The sequence below is a fragment of the Eublepharis macularius genome, chromosome 12, assembly GCF_028583425.1.
Source record: "Eublepharis macularius isolate TG4126 chromosome 12, MPM_Emac_v1.0, whole genome shotgun sequence".
Lineage (NCBI taxonomy): Eukaryota > Metazoa > Chordata > Lepidosauria > Squamata > Eublepharidae > Eublepharis > Eublepharis macularius.
In genome coordinates, this window is record NC_072801.1 from 48,052,353 (window position 1) to 48,072,168 (window position 19,816).

The window sequence follows — 19,816 nt, forward strand, 5'->3', positions numbered from 1 at the left end:
TGTTTTCCTCTGTCAGCCTTACTGTTAAGTATCTGCTTACAAGACTGCTGCTGGAGCATGTTAACATGTTGGTTTTTCTTAACAAGCGAGTCACAGAGCGAGCAATATCTAAGAATATGTACCAGGGTTAGCGGACTAGTACATTTGTTCAGGTTTAAATTATAGAACTTTTGATAGTTTGAATGGAACAAAATTTACATCCCTACTCAGGACCTAGACTTACATCCCCTACTCTGAAATGCAAAGCATCTTCCACCCAAGCGAGGGCAGCCCCAAAGCCCTTAAGGGTACCTGGGCCGACCTCGCTGTTTTTTGGCTTCTTCCGTGTGGCGTCCACGTGACGGAGAGCGGCTTCGAGCTCCACGGGGACTGCTGGAACTACGCAGGGTCCCTGTGGTGATCTTCTGGCCCTGCACAGCCACAGTGGCAGACGGCGTGGAAGGGGGGGCATAAAGCATCCAGTCGGGAAGATTCATGCTGGTGTCACTGTTGGCACGTAGCAAGGTGTGTGGCACCGTCAGGCCCTGGGATCCATCCCGGCGTCGGCTGGCGTATTGTGGGGTCTCCTGAAATGGGACTGAAAGGGGGAGGGGGATGGCATCAGAGAGAAAATAAAATGGAGGAGAATCAATGATGAGATGACATGGACTAGACTTCGGGGCGGTGGAGGAACAGCTGACTTGAGAGTATGGCATGCATGTGCATGTGAGTGTGTGTATTTCTATGATGCCGCTGAAAGTCTTGGAAGGGTGTAAAGAGAGCTGGCTCAGGGTTGTTGCTAGGGGGGAGCATGGGAAAAGAGCAGTTTGTGAGACTGGATACAGATACGGGGGTTTCCCACAAAGAGGGTTTTTTTAACTGTCGCTTGGGTGCTGGCCCGCAGCAGCTTTTGTCTGTGCTTCCTCACATCCACATTTCACATTTGTCATCTTTTGTAGTTTTCCTTGTCACCGTTTCCCATGCTTTCTCAGACTGTGTTTGATTTCAGAAAGCAAAGATGGATGACGAATGAACCACAGAAGGACAACAAATGGAAATTGAGAATGTGAGGGGGCTTGCAGATATATACACTGCGGGTGGGCATCCAAACCACGCAAAAACCTCTGTGTGAAAAGACCCTTTAATGTTGTGAAAAATCTTGGGCTTTAAACCAGTTTAGCTTTCTTGGAGTCTCCCCAGGATCTCTGGAAACTGTAGTTTTGTCTTGGTTTTGAAAAGTTAGTTAGAATTTCGTAGACTTCTTACAAAACTACAGTTCCCAGGACTCTTTTTGCGGGGAGGAGGAGCAGAGGACCCTTGACATATTAAATTAATTTGCAGTTAACATTTATAGAACAGACATTCTTTCCCCTTCCTTCTCCCATCACACTCACCTACATCTGAGTCCCGGTGGCTCTTGATCAGCTCTCCTAGCTCAAAGTTTCCTGCAATGACCGCCACCTAACGTGGAAGGAATAGGCGCAAAGACAAACACACATGCACACACACACATACACACACAAATACACATGTATATCAGAGAGGCATCCTTTTCTATATGCCGACACACCAACAAGAAACTGGAGATTTCTCTGCGGCAATTGGACTTGCCAGAGGAACGTTTAAATGATGACAGCAATTTATAAACAATTAAATGGTTAATATTTTACATTCTTAGCAGCAAGGGGAGAGGGGGTGGGAGAGGGCAAGGGTTAGCGCCAGTCTTGGGCATGCTTCATTTTCTACACAAAAAAAAAGAAATCAAACTTCACCCTCACACAGGTGTGAAAGTGCAGGCACATGAGTAAATATAAGATGCCCCTTTTCACATTTATACAGGGCCAGCCTACCTCTGGTGCACACATCCTTGTACTATCATGGAGGCTGATTGAAGACTTCTGCCAGAAAGAGGTTTGCAACATAGCAGCTAAAACCAACAATCTGGTACAAGTGGGGCAGAACTGGTCATTGGGAATATCAGTCCCCTGGGCCTGATGTCATCTGAAGGGGGGACATGGGTTTCACCATTGCCCCTTGAGATCAGGGGCAAGAAGATGGAAGAGACACCCAAATCCTCCTCACTGCTTTCCTTTCCCTTCATCGTATCTCCTGTGATGGTGCATTAAAGGTAGGGCCAGGCTGCAGTGCTGGGAGAAGGGGATAAAGTATCTGTGTGTGGGATCTTAGTACCAGATCCCAGGCTTCAGAAGATCATGGCATGGCATAAGACACGGAAAAAGAACATAGGAAGAGCCCTGCTGGATCAGACCACCGGTCCATTTAGTCCACTATCCTGTTTCACATGGTGCCCAACCAGTTGCCCCGGAGGGCCAACAAACGACACAGAGGCCAAGGCTTTCCCGGATGTTGCCTCCTAGCACCCAGCTTCAGAGGTTGACTGCCTCTGGAGGTTCCCTTTACTCACCACGGCCTGCAGCCATTGATGGACCTCTCCTCCAGGATTCTCTCTAACTCTTTTTTAAGCCATGTCAACTGAACTGCAATGTTTAGAAGGCCACTCCTGTTTCCTCATGAGATATATTAGGGAACAGATCCTGGTCCCTGCAAAAGGACAAGAAGGGGGCTATCCTGGCCTTTAGTGGGGCAGACTGACCTAAAGACACCGAGCCATGTATTCACATGCTCAACAGCACTGAAGACAGAACCTGAGGCTGCAACCGGGGTCAGCATGCCCCCCTCTCTCCGGAACCCTGTTCATCACGCACCTGGAACGCCGTCTGACCGTGGTTGTTCTTGATGTCTTTGTTAGCTCCCCGGTACAGCAGGATACGGGCACAGCTCTCCTGGGGGTTGAGAGAGAGATGAGGAATAAATGGGGAAAAACTGCTACCCAAGATACCTTGAATGAACAAGCATGCACTGTCTTGGGACCAGTGTAGATGGGAGCTGTGCTGAGAATGCATTTACACTGACAAGACCCTAGTTTAATTAGGGTGCATCATTTCACTTCTCTTCTTACACAGTCCCTTTGAGGTAGACAAAGCACATTATTCTTCCCATTACATAGATGGAGAAACTGAGGCAGTGAGACAAATGGTATGCACAAGAGTTCTCAGTGAAACCATATATAAATTAGGATTTGAATACAGGGCAACCAATCCAAAACTAAGCCCTGGCCTATATGAATGCGGCTGCCATGTTTTTATTAAAACTGGGTTTCCAGATCTTATGGTTGCCCAGAAAGGATTCTGGATAGGGGTTTTAATGATCCCCAGTGGAGGACTCTTAGCGTAAGTCCTGTATTAATGGCTTACTGTATCTTCCCTCACCCCCATGCCCTCCAGAAAGACCTATTCATATGTGTATCATATTTACTGCCCACAAGGCTCTCTTCACCTTTCACTTTTCTATATCCATTTAAAACAAACAATGATTCTCCTTTTTATAAAATTGCAATTAATGGGATTTTTAAAAAAATACTAGAAATGGAAATAATTTTCAAGATTGTCCTGACAACGCTAAGAAATTAGACAGGCAGTGTGGCATAATGGCTAGAGTGTTGGGTTAAGATCTGGGAGATCCGAGTTTGAATCCTCACTCTGCCACGAAAGCTCATTAGTGACCTTGGGCCAGTCACATACTATCAGCCCACTGGGTTGTTGTTGGTAAGATAAAACAGAGTTGGGGAGAATGCTGCATGCTGCCTGTCCTTGGAGGAAGGACAGGATGAAAAATGTGCTTAATAAATAATTTGGAATCTATGACCCATACAACATACAAGCTGGTACAGGAGTATACGTTTTCTCCTACCATCTAGCCACATAGTATGCAATTTGACTACCACAGCGCAACATTCATAGACCAAAATCACCAAAGGGTAAGTACTAAGGGAACACACTCCACGGGACTCTGATCACTGTGTGGACCATTCATATCTGAATTTTGTTTAGGTAGTGTAAGAGGCAGGGCCAGCTCAAGGTATTTTGCCACCCCGAGTATGGTTGCAATGACCCTCCCACATACCTGCCCCATAGCCAGCTGGGAGAAGTGTCAACCAGCACATCTTGTACCCATCTAGCCCTCCGGCAGCAGCTTCAGAGGAAGCAATGCTAGTTGCCTACTCCTATACCACTGACATTGTCAAAACATGGAGCTCCAAGTGGACCTGGTGGAATGGGGCAGAACAAATCTTTGCCTAGGGGACTGTGGTGACTCTTAGTAACCCTCAGAAAATCACATTTTAAAAACCTTTTAGCTATGTTGGCTGTAGTGTATAGTTTGAAAATGTGAAAACCTGCAGTTGCAAATAAACAAGAAATGTTCAGGCTGAGAATTCTAGTGTTCAGAGGAAGAAGCGATCCCTGTTCATCTGCCTTTATGCTCTAATTGCACCCCCAAGAGCTCTAAACTCTTTCCTCCAATGTCTTTACAAAGTTAATAAATAAACAAATTCCAAAATCCTGCAGAAATTTCCTGCAAACACCAAAGTGTTCAACTAGAACAATGCCTATAAAATGTATGATGCAGATCTTGGTGTTTCTGCATAAGGCATTTCAATGACAGGATACTTTGGATGGTCTGGCAGAATATGGCTTCTTTCTGCTCATTGTTCATATCATAAAGGCTTGGGGTGCAGGCAGATGCGGCACCAAAACAGAGCTCACCGTGGATTCACAAACCGCCATGCCAGCTTGGCTTCTACCCAGATTTGCAAGTGAAATGACAGGTACACGCACCAACTAATCAAACACTTGCTCAGCCCTTAGGCTTGTCCCTCCCACTACATTTTAGGAAGGCTCTCTGCATTTTTAAAAATTGTAATGCAGGATATGAATATTCACACATTGATCTGTTCATTCATCTTAAAATGGAGTTTTTCTATATAAAGTCCAAAACTGCTCCAGGGATGGGTGAATGAGATGCTCCTTAGTGATGAGGAAGGGCAACTAACCAGCATTATGTACTGCCAACTTCTATTTCAGTCTTACAGAAAAAGTGGGGTCCCCCCATTCTTGATCATGGAAGAGGTCAGGTATGTTCATACTTAAAGGTTTGAAGGTGCTTCTAGATCAGCCTTGCTGCTCTAAAAATGTTATGTGCATCTCCATGCTTACCTACCTTATTGTAGAGTGCGCAGATGTGCAGTGCTGTATTCCCAGATGCGTTCTGTGCCCCTGGCTCAGCACCGTAGAAGAGCAGGTGCTCCAAATGCTGGGAATTTCCATGCTGGCAAGCCTGATATGTGGAAAAAACAAAAGTCAGGAATGGGGAGGGGGTGTGTTACAAATGATCCAATGCAGGTCATAGCCACCCACCCTCAGGCATGAGACTTGGAACTAATCCTAGCAGGAGACACACGGGGGAGGTAAGGCAGGTAGCTACTAGTCTTTTTAGAATCCATAACCTCAGAGGAGCTGAGGGGCCTGTTTGGTGTGTGGAGTCTCACCTGATGTATCTCCTGCCACCCATTCTCGTCAGTGGTGCCGATGTAGGCTCGGTTGTACAACAGAAGCTCACAGCAGCGTGGGTCACCTCCAACCATGGCTGTGTGGTAGAGTGGAGTCAGCCCACGGCGGTCCTTGTAATTGGGGGAGCCCCCCAAATCCAAGAGTGCCTGAGGGATGCAGGCAGGAAAACATGAATGGCAAAGAAAAGGGGGATTTTTTGGCTGGCTTAGGCAAATTAAAATTTTGTTCTCATTCCCACCAGAGGGTTGAATCCAGACTAGATGTTACTTCAGGTGCAAATATTTCCACCCCCACAAAGAGTGATTTTCCTTCCTGCCTCCTCCTACAACAGCCCAGAATACCTCTTGAAATCCTGTTCTGGCATGTCCTCTCTCCCTTAAGAACAGGATTTCGAGGCGAGGGTAGAAAGCCATGCAAAGAGGGAGGTGGGAAAAATCACACTCAATGGGTGGAAATCTTTGCTTCCACGGAAAGGTCTAGACTGGATACAATCTTGTGTCTTATATACATGAAGTTGCACAACATTAGCACTATTAAATGATCAGGAGTTCACTGGGGCACCACATAATTCCAAACCTGACCCCATAGTTTGAATCAAAAAGATTTGCACAATGGTGCTAGGTACAGAAAGGGGACCCAGAAGATTTGCACTTGGTACAAATCCTGGTATAAGGAGTAGGAAGATAGGTATCTATATAAATGTTCCCTCCACATCTCCTGCAACATAACTCTCAAGTTTATTGTGGCATCAGGTGACTAGCAAGCATTATTACCATCAGGGCGGCATAATGGTGTGAACACACGGCCTTGTGCAGTGCAGTGGCTCCATCCCTTGCCCGAAAGTCTATGTGGGCACCACCAAGGCACAGCAACCGAATTACATCGATGGTTCCATCCAACTGTGCGGCTAACGTCAAAGGTGTTTCTGCAGAGAAAGCACAGGGGTCATTATCATAGAAGGTTGTGTGATTGGCATCGAAAGTTTCCCTTCCCTCCCGCTTTGTGCCCCCTGATGCTTACCCCCAGTGTCAGAGTCATGATAGTTGGGGTCAAGCCCTTTATCCAGAAGTCGTGCCACTTTCTCAGCTGCTCCATGTTGGACGTACTCTAGGAACTTCTTCAACCCCGTCTGGGGAAAGATTTGCCAGTGACAGCCATTGGGGGGCAGGGAAGGGAGGGGACAGAATACTGCGGGTTGAAAAGAGGAACACAGCAGAGCTGGGTCTGGTGCTTAACAGTGCCATCCTAGGCAGAGTTACACCCTTCTTAGCCCAATGATTTCATTGGATTTAGAAGGGTGTAACTCTGCATAGGATCGCACTGTAAGCCAACTAGAACTTTGTGATGGGTGTCGGAACTTTGATGGCTGCATAGAGCTCCCCTGCCCACAACAACTCCCTAATTCATTCAGCAGAGAAGGAGAATCCACATATCAACCAGTGGGCTAGAATGCCAGACAGCCATTTGGGAGACCCAAATGGCTCAAATCTCCACTCTGCTACGGAAGCTCACTGGATGACCTTGGGCCAGTTACTCTCTCTCTCTCTCAGTCTAATCTACTCCACATGGAATAAAATAGAGGAGCTGAGAATGCCCTTGTAAGTTGATTTGAGTACTCATTGGGGAGAAAAGCAGGATATAAATCTCTAAATAAATAAGGCAAATGAAAGTAAATTACCTCAGGATTATGGCCATAACCTAGAAATAAAACTCACAGTTTGCCTACAGCTTTCCTATCTTTAACCTCAAAGTCATAAATACCATTGCACTTCCCTTAACTTTTGTTTAAAGCCTCATAATTTTAGCATTCAGAGGTGTGGGGCCCTGGGAGTCAATTCTTCTCCAGCAGTTTTTACTGTCAATAAGCAATTTAACTAGATTTTCAGCATATACAAATTCTGGAGTGGGAGGCGACAAACACAAACCATCAGAATAAATACAACCACTAGGACAAGCTCTAGGTGCTGAAAGAAGTGTTCAGAATCCCGGCTTCCATTTTCTTGTCTTAAAAAAAAAGTTCCTTGCCCTCATGCACAGAGACAATAGCTGGAAAAAGTTGCCTGTTTGAGGGGAGGATTACACTGCAGATTTATGAAGAGTATGAATTCCATCGTTAAATATTAAACTCTGTATTTAGATAGGAGTTTGTGATAAGCTTAAGCCTGGTTAATTCCGTGATCGTGTCAGATCATGTTCATCTGAAATTGACGACTTTCTGGTTTAAGGAAGTCTTTTGATCAAACCATAACTTGTTGCAACATTCAAATGTATCCTCTTCAAGAAACTGGAGTTTGTTCCTTGCTCACAAATTAGGATTCTAAGTCAATTTGCTGAAGGGTCTAGATTTTGACGTCATAACAAACTGTAGTTAGCTTGAAGATTTCCCAACCCAATCTTGGCTCTCTGCATGAGGGGGAGGGGGATAGGAGTGTGCATCATGTTTTTATTGTATTTACACAAGGTCAGCTTTCTGGAGAAGCTGATTCTATAGGGTTGAACTCAGAAGTCCCTGACCCAAATTCTAATTAACCTCACTCCTGACTGGAAGGGTTTTGTGCCAGACAGCAAGAAAGTCCCTTATTGGTCAACAAAAGCTAGGGCCAAACCACACAACACGTTTTTTGGAAAGTTGAATCTGATGTGTGGGGAGGAGGGGTTTGAAGGTGGATAGCTCCTGCACCAGTTCCTAGAAAGTTGAGAGGGCTCCATTAGCCAGATGTGCGTGAAAAGAGCTTGTCTTCTGTTCTTTCAAAGAACTTCAGGGACTGTATTGATATGTTAATATGTTAATACAACAGGTTCCCCCCCCACCCCCCCCCAGTATACCTACAGACCCTTCAGGGGTCTTTGAACCCCGGTTAGTGCAATGCTGTTTTTAAGCACTGAAATGAAGCCAATTTATACACAGTCATCCAGTTTACACAATTTATTTTCATAAGAGAAAATTCAGGGTCATAGGAGTTGAATAGGTCAGGCCGGCCTGATCTCATCAGATCTCAGAAGCTAAGCAGGGTCAGCCTTGGTTAGTAATTGGATGGGAGACCACCAACAAAGACCAGGATTGCAGAGGCAGGCAATGGTGAACCACCTCTGTTAGTCTCTTGCCATGATAAACCCCACCAGGAGTCACCAAGTTAGCTATGATTTGAGGGCACTCTCCACAAGAAGTGGATGCTGTGAGAGACTTTCCCTAGCATAGAGCTTTCTTGTTGTGTTTCGGTTTTGCTGGAAGTGCTGAAAAGGTCTCTTTTCTTACCTTAGTGTGGAGTTTTGCAAGCTGTTTCTCATCCAGGTTAGTCTGTTTGTAAACTCTGGTCTTGTAGCGGAACTGGAAGAGGCAAGACAACAGGACATTGGGGAAACATGAATAAGTTTGCACATGAACCCTATCCTCCTCCAAAGCCTTTTCCTGCATCTTAACCCTAATTTCACTTGGGCAAGGAGCCTTTGGGTGGCTCCAAGTGTTTTACCATCACTCGCTCTTTCATTGTCTTACCCCTGTTGCCACTGTTCCTGCCCATGAGCTGGCAAAATTTACCCTCTAATTCGCTGGCTTTTATCTTTAAAAATAGTATGGGAAATCCAACATAGGCTTCCTGAACTCTCACAAGATTACTTCCTCTCACAAGAGTTTGGTCACCATTTTAGTTGCCCTAGCAATGGGAAATGGTGGCTAAACTCTCATGAGAAGAAGAAATCTCGTAAGAGTTTGGGAACTGGCATGTGTGGCTTGTACGCTGTTTTTGAGAAGGGCTGTTGGGGAGAGTAAGGAGGAAAATCCCCTCAGGCTCCCAGGCAGGGGGTGGCAGTTGGGAGAGCGGCAGGTGGGCAGCTGACAGTCTAGTGAGACAGATAGTTGTCACCCCCCATCTGCCACCTGCCTCAGATCTACTAATTATAAAGTTGGCCTTGTTTGTTTTGTATAGAGAATGAACACAAACACGTTTATGGCAGGGAGTCACAATGAGTGAAGTTATTATATAATCAGACATGACAAGTGAGATGCAGAAATCATACCCTCCAACATTTCACTGATGAAAATAAGAATACTACATTTATTTCGAAGGTGAAGAGCCAAAGAATGTGTTGTACCCAGGATCGATAATCAGAGCTCTCAAGTTTTCATTGAGAGTAAAGAGCAGCATCAGGGCATCAGAGAAGGCCTGGAATTGAAATTGTCTCTATAGCCTCACAACCCTGTGAGGAAGGTTAGGATGAGAGAGACTGATGGGCCCAAGGTCACCCAGCAAGCTTCTGTGGCAGAGTGGGGATTTGAACTTGGGAATCTGAGAACCTAGTCTGATACTAACCAATGCTATTTCCCACCAACCCCTGAAGCTGCTATATTGTACCTATCATTCTTCCCTCACTGGTTAAAGAAACTTCAGGGATTGGATGCTATTGGTTTTTTAATCAGGGATATGGTATAGGGTGAAGGTTTCATTGCCTCCCATCGGCAGTGCAGTCCCTATCGCAATTATGCATGCCCCTGCAGTGGCTTTTTGGTCTTAAAGTAAACATCATGAGATCTAATTACAGCTCTCCTGCACCACGTAGTTACATCTGTCCAAGCTTCTACTCTGTCAGCTGCATGCATTTATTCTGCAACAGCATGCCCTGCATGGATATCAAATCAAGAAGAGTATAATGTGAGAAAACAGGATTGTTGGACAATTCTCTGTTAATTCAAAATGAACCTCAGCGTTTGTGGCACATGTACCAAATGGTATCTTAAGGCCCAAGTCCATGCAATGCCAGAGTTCACTGTAACTCCAGATGTGAAATCTGGCTTTAAAAAGCAGCCACACTAACCAGGGTCAGGGAACTGGGAAAGGAAGGGGGTAGCCCTCCCTCCACCTACCCTGTACATTTTTATTCCATTGTTCCTCCAAGAACTTCATGGCAGCACACATTCCTCTCCCTTACTCTGTTTTATGTTCACAACAACCCTATGAGGTAGGTTATGCTAAGACAGACTGATTGGCCCAAAGTTACCTGGGCATGTTTTAAGGCAGAATGAGGATTTGAAGCCACATCTCCCAGATCCTAATGTGACACACCATGCCATTTCCCTGATTGGAAATCCCCCTTCTGGGCTGCTTGTAGCTCTGATAGGGAAGAGGGAAAAGAGGTAACTGGAGAAGGTTTTTCTGATGAGGGCAAGAGTGTGTGGGACAGAAGAGGATTACGCTTTCCCCTTCCCCAGGGCCAGGGCTTCCAACTAAATCATAATAAAATAACAACATTCAATTTATATATCGCCCTTCAGGACAACTTAATGCCACACTCAGAGCGATTTACAAAGTGTGTCATTATTATCCTCACAACAATCACCCTGTGAGGTGGGTGGGATTGAGAGAGCTTTGAAAGAGCTGTGACTGACCCAAGATCACCCAGCAGGTTTCAAACGGAGGAGTGGGGAATCAAACCTGGTTCTCCAGATTGGAGTCCTGCTGCTCTTAATCACTACACAAAACTGGCTCTCATGTCCTCCCATGGCTACTCTTGAGGATCTGATTACACATCTGGAGATCCAGTCATGTTGTTTGCCCCACAATGTCCAAGTGACTCCAATATATGCATATTTATTAGATGCAAGACATATGCAGCTCCTCTACCCATTACACTGAACTTGCACACTACTTGGAGAAGAGGGCTGAAACCTAGTAATTCACATGTATTTCTTATTTTTCAAGATATCTCCAAAATCTCCACTGAAGGCAACACAGAAACGAGTGCTAGGAAGGCTGATAAAACAGGAAGCATATACACATATGGTTGCCTGTATCTCCACCTAACAGCTCTTCCAAACCAGGGCCATTCGGAGCTCCCAGAATATTTTCTTGCTGCTTGTTTCGCTCAACTTCATCACTCCTCCAAAAAAAAAAAAATCAGTATGACGACTGGTAGATATCGGTGGTTTGCCAGTAATGCAGTTATCTGAAAAATAATGGATCCAGCCAGATTTTCATGAAATCTTGCCCGATTCCTGTCTCTGTTACAGCCTCCATCATACATGGATTTTGTTCATGCAGGTCTCCTGATCCCTATCATAGCTTTTTTGTGGCCAAAGGGGACTCCTTCCCCCCTTTTTTCTGCAGCGGAAAAGCTGTCTGGATCCACCCCATTGTTTGTAGTGTCATCATGAAAGAGATGAGCAATTTGTTCTTCTATTGATAGAAAACCCTAGTGTGGCAATGCCCTGAAAAGACAACGATTTTTTTTCTTCAGAGTATTGAAGGTGGCACTGTAGAGCTATTGTTGCCTATGATGTGCATTCTCATCTTGCTTATGTTTCCAGTCAAAAAGGTTTCTGTAATGCTGCTATAACCTGCAACACCTGTTTGACCAGAGGTTATCAAGAGACAAAGGAACAAAAAGCCTGTTGGTACCATAGGGCACAATAGTTCTATTGTACTCTCTTTAAAAACTATTATCTCTAGGCTTGCCAGTGGTTAGACCAAGTGATGGAATATCCTCCATCAACAGCCATTTGAACAACTTCACTGTTGCCTGCTCCTCTACAATAGCAGAAACAGAAACCAGAGGATGAGTTATATCCAGCCAGCTTTTTCTCTACCTTGCCCAATCTCCCTCTTTATTACAGTACTTGTCACAGATGGCTTTGGTTCATGCACATTCCAGGATCCTCAGCATAGTAATTTAGGTGGCTAAAGGGAACTCCCTCCTCCCTTTTTTGCCAGTGGAAAAGCTGGCTGGATCCAACCTGACATCTTCCTGCCTTACAACTATGACAGGCCTCCTTTGCGTCAGTGGTCTCCTCTGAGTATGCTGGGGAACCAGTGGAATTACCTCCAGGTAGGGCACTCCCTTCTCGAAACTCTGTGGGTATTCGCGCAAGAGGCGTTCTTCATCCAGGAACTTGGCATCTCGCCCGTTGGTGGCTGGCTGGAAAAGCCCATAGTTCAGCACATCCTTGAGGCTTTCGTTGAGGGTGCAGAGAATCTGTTGCTTTGCCACCCAGATGGCTGCATCAGGGTTGAAACGAAGGCATTTCTGAAAACGGGACAGGGGGTTGAGACCTAAAAGGACGCATCACAGCAGCACAAAGAACCCTCGGCCATAAAGCAGAGGGGCCATATAGATGGTAGTGCTACCAAATCATTAGAAATGGATGTATGTGGTTGGAAGACATGGACAACCAGATACCCCAGGATGAGAAAAGAGGGTCATTTGGTCATCTGTATGGGGTTACTGCTTTCAAAACCTTCCTGGACACTGAGATTAATACTGCCCTGTCCTTTGCAATACTGATTCATTCCAAGTGATTTATTTTTAGTAAGCCTGCCAGTGGATCAAAGAGTTTTTAGTTGGTGAATTATCTGCCTTTTGATCAAGTCATCAATTATCTTTTAATAAATTTGCATGTTATTAAGATTCCTTCCTTTTAAAGGAACTGAAGGGAGTGTAAAATAGCTTATGGTGTACTAAATGATAGCTATCGTTAAAAGAAAAGGGCATTTTCAAATATTTTTGTTTCCGTTCCTTGTCATGGTAACACACAAGAAAAAAATAGCTCGAAAAAATTGACAAGGATGCCCTTAACTCTCAGTCGCCTGTCATTAATCAACTACATACTGAGCTTAATAGTTTATGGATTGAACCTGGTAGCCCCCATTTTTAGTGATTCTGCATCAAAGAATTCCAGGCAAAGAAGGTGGTAACAGGTACAGAAATTGGACTATTGAAACTGTTCGTGTTCAGAAGCACTACAAAATGGTTGTGGGGATATATTTGTAGGCAATTTAGGGATGGGACAGATCTTCTGTGTGGCCGCATGCCCTCTGCGCATGCCCTCCAGACATACATTCTTTTTTAAATGGTCAGTGCTGCTGCATCACACAGATACGCTGATCCAGATGGAAATGACTAGATTTAGCACAAAGCATGCACATTTGATTACTTTGATATACATTTGCAGAAGGAGTATTTGAATGGCATGACGTAGGTCACTTCCACATGAAAGGGTTTTTGGGTCTCAGACATGCTCAGTTAGTGCTCACTCCAGACCTGCCATCTGCTATGTGAAGCCCTATGGCCTGCTGCCTTGCCCCACACAGCCAGTTGTGGGAAATTGCCCTTTTGTGTACAGGCTATGTGAAATACCCTATGACAATGGTGCAAGTTAAAATCCAGAAGCTTTGTGCTCCTCTGGTTGAAAAATCAAGTTTGTGCAGGGAGTGGAAGAAATCTTCCCATGTGGACATAATCCGTATTATGCGTAAAATTTGAATGTCCATAGCACAGAACATGCACCTTGCAACACTGAGTTTGAGCAGCCCCGTTTTGCTGATAACATATATTTGGAATGGGAACCAAGTTCCCTGCCCTTGGCTGTCGCTGTAGATGTCATACTGGAATCTGTAGTACATCCTTGCTCCGTTCTAGAGTTTGGCCTCCTCTTCTTCTGACTTTTCTAGCAGCCCTTACCCCCTTCCTTCACCCCCTTCTAACTTCCAGGGTCAGATAAGGTGTGATGGAGGGACAACCAAACAATCACATGCTGGCAGTTCCATCCCTGTTTCCATGGACACGACAATTTGTGATCTCTAGCAACCGTTTCCATGGTTGCCCCTGCAAATAGAAAAGGGGACCCAGATGAAGGGGGGGGGGGAGCATCATTTTAAAAGAGCAGCAGAATGTTTGGGGGGGGTGACAAGTGGATCTGTCATCTTCAAAGGTATGCAGACCAACAGACCCTCAGTTTGGGGCAACTTCATGTCATTGATGTGTGTGTCTTTTAAAACCTTGCCCCTAAAAAAAAAAACCAGCCCAACGCTCCTGAGTAGGAATTCATATGCAGATCTGACCCTATCAGACTGGATCTCAACAGGAATGAGGAGTAGCTCTTTTTTTTATATATATATATATATATATACATTTTTTTTTTAAGGAGTAGCTCTATTTATAAATTGTATCGTGCTTTGCTTCCAAGTTCTCTACTCCCCGTTTTTCCCACAACAACCTTCTGAGGTAGGTTAGGTTGACTGCCCACAGTCACCCAATGAATTTAATGACTGGGTGCAGATCCAGGGCACTAATAACAATGTGTTACTATAGCTCACTCCAGAAATGAATGGTTCATGTATATTATCCTCCTGGCTTGGCTATGTTATCTCCTGTTGGGAGTAGTTCACTGAACTCCATTTAGATCTTGGGGTGTTGGATCTTCTGGTCTCATATGGTAATACTCTTTGTACCCCTATATGCATTTCTGACAACACTTCATGCATCTCAATAAAAGAGGTCATCATTACTAGACTATTATAACATGCTCTGCATGGGGCTGCCCTTGAAGACAGTTCAAGAGCTTCATTTGGTACTTGTGGCTACTAAAGTCCTTTAATGCCACTTGCCAGCATAAGCATATAAAACAGCAATATCTCAGCTGCACTGGCTTCTTTTGTTTCCAGGTTCAATTTAAGAGGCTGGTTTTGACCTTCAAAGCCTAAATGGTTTCCAAACTACCTAAAGGATCACCTGCACCTCTATCAACCTGTGGGAGCCTTTGAGCTGGAGCCCTCCCTCATGAAACGACATCTTCGTGCAGACATTCCTATTCTGGAAGGCCTGTGAATAGTTGTGTGGAGTGGGGAAGGATGGTTGTTTCTTTATTCCTCGATCTTTTTATGAATTGTGAACACTGTTTTATTGGTATTTTAAATTTCATTGGTTTCATATTTTTAACTTTGAATGGTTAGCTGCCTCGAGGTCCTGGAAAGGCAGCATATATTTATAATATGCAAGTATCTCTTGCTTTGTTAGACCTGTTGGCCTCACTTTGCAATAAATAAATGAATAAAAATAAGGGTGGATATCTGTGTGTGCTGTATTTAGGATATATAATTCGGAGGCTCTCTACACAAGACATCTCACACAGCAATACTCAAGTGACTTACTTTCTGTGTAGTCTTATATTCAAGTGTACTCTGTCTCCCTAGCAGTGCATATGAAGGAGAGGGAAATCTCCTGGCTATGTATTGGGGAGGATGTGTGTTTTGAATATGAAGATAATGGAATAGAATTAAGGAAACAAGCAGGCTAATAGAAAGGAAACAGGGACTGTGTGGCCAGTTAACAGCAATATAAAAGTCATGAATGCTCTGTTTTTCAAGAGACATGATGTGCTCTGGGCTCCTCTCTGGATTGGATGGGTTTTACTCTTTTGGAAACCTGCAAAGTGGGGCCTACTAAAACTAAAATTTTGTATGGTCTCTAAGATTGTTAAGGTGCTTCATGAACTGATGTGACCCCTAAGCAGGGCTTTTTGTCTGGGAAAAGAGTTGGTGGAACTCACTGGGTATCATATGCGTGCGCGCAAAGCATCCGGGCTCTCAGGACCGCGTGATGAGTCACTTCCAGGAAGTGATGTCATCACACAGGCTGTGGCCACCTGGGAGCACTCCCACGCTCCACAGGGGGCCCGAGTCAGACCCAAACTGGCCTGGAATGCACCATTGCCACGTGGGAGACCACTCCCCTGCCTGGCAGCACATGATTCTGGCCGTTTCGGGCCCAAATTGGGCCAAATCAGGCCCATAATGGCCTGGATCGGGCCTGAATTGGCCTGGAACGGACCGCTGTCACATGGGGGTACCCTCCCGCACTCAGCAGTGGCCAGATCTTGGCCATTTTGGGCCTGAATTGTGCCAAAATGGGCGCAAAATGGCAATGGGTTCAAAACAGCCCAGATCAGGCCCAAATTGGCCTGAAACAGGCTTCTGCCACACGGGGGAACCCTCCCCATCTGGCAGCAGCCTGATCCTGGCCGAAACGGGCCTAAAACAGTTCAGATTGGGCCTGAATTGGCCTGGAACGGGCCACTGCCATAGGGGGAACCCTCCCTGCCTGGGAGCGGCCTGACCCTGGCCGTTTCAGGCCTGCTGCAGCCATTTTGGGCTGAAATGGGCCTGAAATGGCCGAATACCCACCAGTCATGTGGGTATTTTTAAGAGGTGCCAGAATGCAGTTCCCCTCTGTTCTGACTGACAAAAAAGCCCTGGCCCTAAGGGGGTTTTTTTATTCTCAAACATGAGGACTTTGAAAGTCTCACAGGCACCCCTCCTCCCTGTTCTTGAATATATGCAGGGGTCAACTGTGCGTACTGGATGGTGAGGGAAAGGGATTCTGAACATAGAGCAGAACCACAAGTGACAAAAGGCACAGATTGGACACTTGTCAGCTTCCCTCAAGTTTTGATGGGAAATGTAGGCAGCTTGGCGGAATGTTGGACAAGTGACAGTTGAAAAGTCCATTGGACAGCAGTCAGAGAGAGAAGCTGCGAGACCAGGATGCCTACATTTCCCATCAAAACTTGAGGGAAGCTGACAAGTGTCCAATCTGTGCCTTTTGTCACTTGTATAGAGATCCTCTCGCCTTTCTCATTATCTTGGTTGTCAGTTCACATGTTCTGGGACAGAGATTTGGCTCACTAAGAGCCTGGTGAGCTAGTTATTTTAATTTATTTTGTATTTATATTCTACTTTTCTCCTCAGTAGGGACCTAAAGTGTCTTGTTGCATTGTTTTCCCCTTTTTGCACTCTGTCCTCACAACAACAACCTTATGAGGTCGGTCTAAGAAAGCATGATGCTGTCTGATTGCATTGCTTGTTAGATTTTGTAATTTGCCTTGAGTGTCAGTGTGAACAGATGGATAGAAATGAAGTAAATAAATAAGTGACTAAAGAGTGATAGGCCCAAGGTCACCTCGCAAGCTTCCACAGCACAGCAGGGATTCCCCAGGATTCCCAAGTCCTAGTCCAACTCTCTAACCACAATGCCGTGCCAGCTCTCATTTTCAAGGTGACAAAGAAGTCATAGGGTAGTGTGGACTTTCTGGAGAGTTGCAGTTGCACAACTCCTGAACCCACTTTGGGAATAGGGTGGACTGAAAAAATAAACCAAATTAACTTAATTAACTCCTTAGAGGCGCTGGGAGGAGGTTTGTGTACGCAGAGTGCCCAGAGACTTGCATCAGTCCGTGAAATGAGGAGCCGGCAACTATGTGCTGAGACTTCTGGGCTGCTCAGGAAGTGCTTGCGCAGCTATGCAAGGAACTTGCGGGAAGGGTGGGACGAGAGAGCACAGTTTGCATGGGTCTGCAGCCGGCTCTTTTTATCAAAGGGCTGCTGGATGAAAGGACCTGTGCTGGTGGCGATGTTTGTGCGTGCATCGCTGAGTGTCCTGGTTTTATTGCTAATGAAGAGAGGAAAGGAGCTAGATCTCTTTAGTGCTGACTGAGCTAAGGATGAATCCAGTCCTGCATTAATTACTCCTCTAGAGACTGAGGTGGGGATGGGGTGGAGGCACAGCCAAGAAGGGAAGCCCTGGTTTCTTTCGGCCCACCAGAAACTGCCTTTCTCCTAATGTCTCACTCTATTCCTGACATCCTGTATTGCAAAATTAAGGATCTGAAGGGCCTCTGGTGAAACGCATGCCACTTTATGCAGAATCCTTCTGCCTGTTAACTTTTTCCCTCCTCAACTAATTCATGGGATCAAAGGTCACCATGTTGTCCACATGCCACAGCATCCCTAGGGAGAACAAGAAGCCTCAGACCAGATGAAACACACCCAAATCCAAGAACCAAACAAAATCATCAGGGCTGTGACATGGAGTGGATGAATCACTCTAATCAATTAAAATCTTTTGATCATCGAAAAGGAACCCTGAGGAATCAAGTGGCCAACTTTTTTTAAAAAATTGAGAATTATTATAACCTGCTTTCCTCCTCCGTGGGGACCCAAAGCAGGTTACAACATTGTTCTATCCGCCTTCCTTTCATCTTCACAACAACTCTCTAAGGTAGGCTAAGCTGACACACAAACAGTGGCTGGCCCCAGGTCACCCAATAATCTACCATGGCAGAGTGGGGATTTGAACCCGGGTTTTCCAGATCCTAGTCTGACACTCTAACCGCTGAACCTTGCTGAACCTTTTTCTGCACTGAACGTTTTTACTGCAGGCGCTTACAGATCTATATAGAAGAGGCAGCTCTTTTTCTCTGCCACATAGGATGGAATGTCTCATTGTCCTTTAACTGGACTAGATGCAACAGATCCATGATTCAGTCTCCCAAAGTCTTCAATTTTCTCAAAAAGCAGTGCCTGTGTCAGGATTGTGGTAGTGAGGCACAGGGGGCTTAACCCCTTTCCCCTAACCCACCATTTCCCTAGAAGAAATTAGACCCCCTCCTGAGCTGCAGGGTACAGAAAGAGAGAGACCCAAGCATAGCTCTCCCATGCCTAGATGATTCTTCAGAGATGGGGGGTTGGATCCAAGCAGTTTTCTGTCAAAAAAAAAAAAGAGGAGAAAGGTTCTCCTTTGGCTACTCACAAAAGCTGTGCTGGGGATTCATGGAACCTGCATGGATAAAAGTCTTGTGTGATGGGGGCTGTAGCAAGGAGGGGAACTGGGCAAGACAGAGCCAGAACGCTACACACATACGCCTTGTTTATAAACAAAGAATGAATGCATTTTCTTTAGAATGATTGTTCTACTCATGTGCAATTTTAATCAATTAAAACTGAAACAATTAATTGATGAAGATTTTGTTAATTGAGTGGAAACAATCCAGATGGCTCAATCAAGGGGACTAACACACACACTCGCTCACACACGAGAAAAGGAGGCAGAATTAAAAGCAAGAAATCTGGCATCATTTGTTCAGTTATGGAGGAACTTGCTACCCCCAGCCAGACCAGGAAGGCGTGCCTTCCACCTCAGCTAAACCTCATGGCCCTGGTGACCCCCCAGGTTCTCCCATGGTCCGTTCCCACCCCCACCTCCTTATCCCAGCTCCTCACCGTCTGGTGCAAGTCAGGAATGCCAATTCGGAAGACCATCATACTGAAGTGGGCGTCTTCAGGTACTGACATGGAGTGACTATGGCCAGGATTAGCAGGGCTGGCCGGGGGGCTGGCCCCCTCGCGGGAGCTCTCCGAGCCCGACTCCCCCTCGGGGCACTGGGAGAGGTGCTCCTCCTCCGCGCTTGACTCGGGGCTCTGGGGCATCGTCGGGGGTGCTAGGCACCATCACTGGCTACACTGTAAGGGGGAAGACAGAGAAAGAGATGGTTGGGAGAGTGGTAAGAAAGATGCAGCAGGCATGCCTAAGCAGGTGTGCCACTCAAAATCACAGAAGGTATCTTCTCATGCACATACATGCCCATACCAAATGGGACAGACCAAAACGTCCACCTATGCACATAAATTGTCATGCAAAGTGGGAAAAAGCAAATCTTTCCCTCCCCTGCTATCAACTTCCCAACACAAACCAGAAAGGCAGTGGTCTTCAGTCTTTCCAGACCAGGGATCAAAGCCTGGATAGTAGCACAGGACCCACTGAATTGCATACTTGTGATAGTAAATCAGAAGTCAGGAAGAAGG

The 19,816-nt window shown here is 45.6% G+C and overlaps 1 protein-coding gene across 1 annotated transcript in view; it reads right to left on the bottom strand.

Annotated features, from left to right (window-relative positions):
* SHANK1 (SH3 and multiple ankyrin repeat domains 1) overlaps positions 1-19,441 on the bottom strand; it is a 64,859-nt gene extending 45,418 nt beyond the window's left edge. Inside the window, exons 1-10 of the mRNA XM_054993319.1 lie at positions 19,235-19,441; positions 12,222-12,425; positions 8,665-8,736; positions 6,429-6,537; positions 6,182-6,333; positions 5,387-5,554; positions 5,059-5,175; positions 2,706-2,783; positions 1,374-1,440; positions 292-577 (exon numbers count right to left, since the gene is read on the bottom strand). Of these exons, the coding sequence (XP_054849294.1) occupies positions 292-577; positions 1,374-1,440; positions 2,706-2,783; positions 5,059-5,175; positions 5,387-5,554; positions 6,182-6,333; positions 6,429-6,537; positions 8,665-8,736; positions 12,222-12,425; positions 19,235-19,441 (1,460 nt within the window). The remainder of the gene's footprint in view (positions 1-291; positions 578-1,373; positions 1,441-2,705; positions 2,784-5,058; positions 5,176-5,386; positions 5,555-6,181; positions 6,334-6,428; positions 6,538-8,664; positions 8,737-12,221; positions 12,426-19,234) is intronic.
* Between the last annotated feature and the right edge of the window lie 375 nt (positions 19,442-19,816).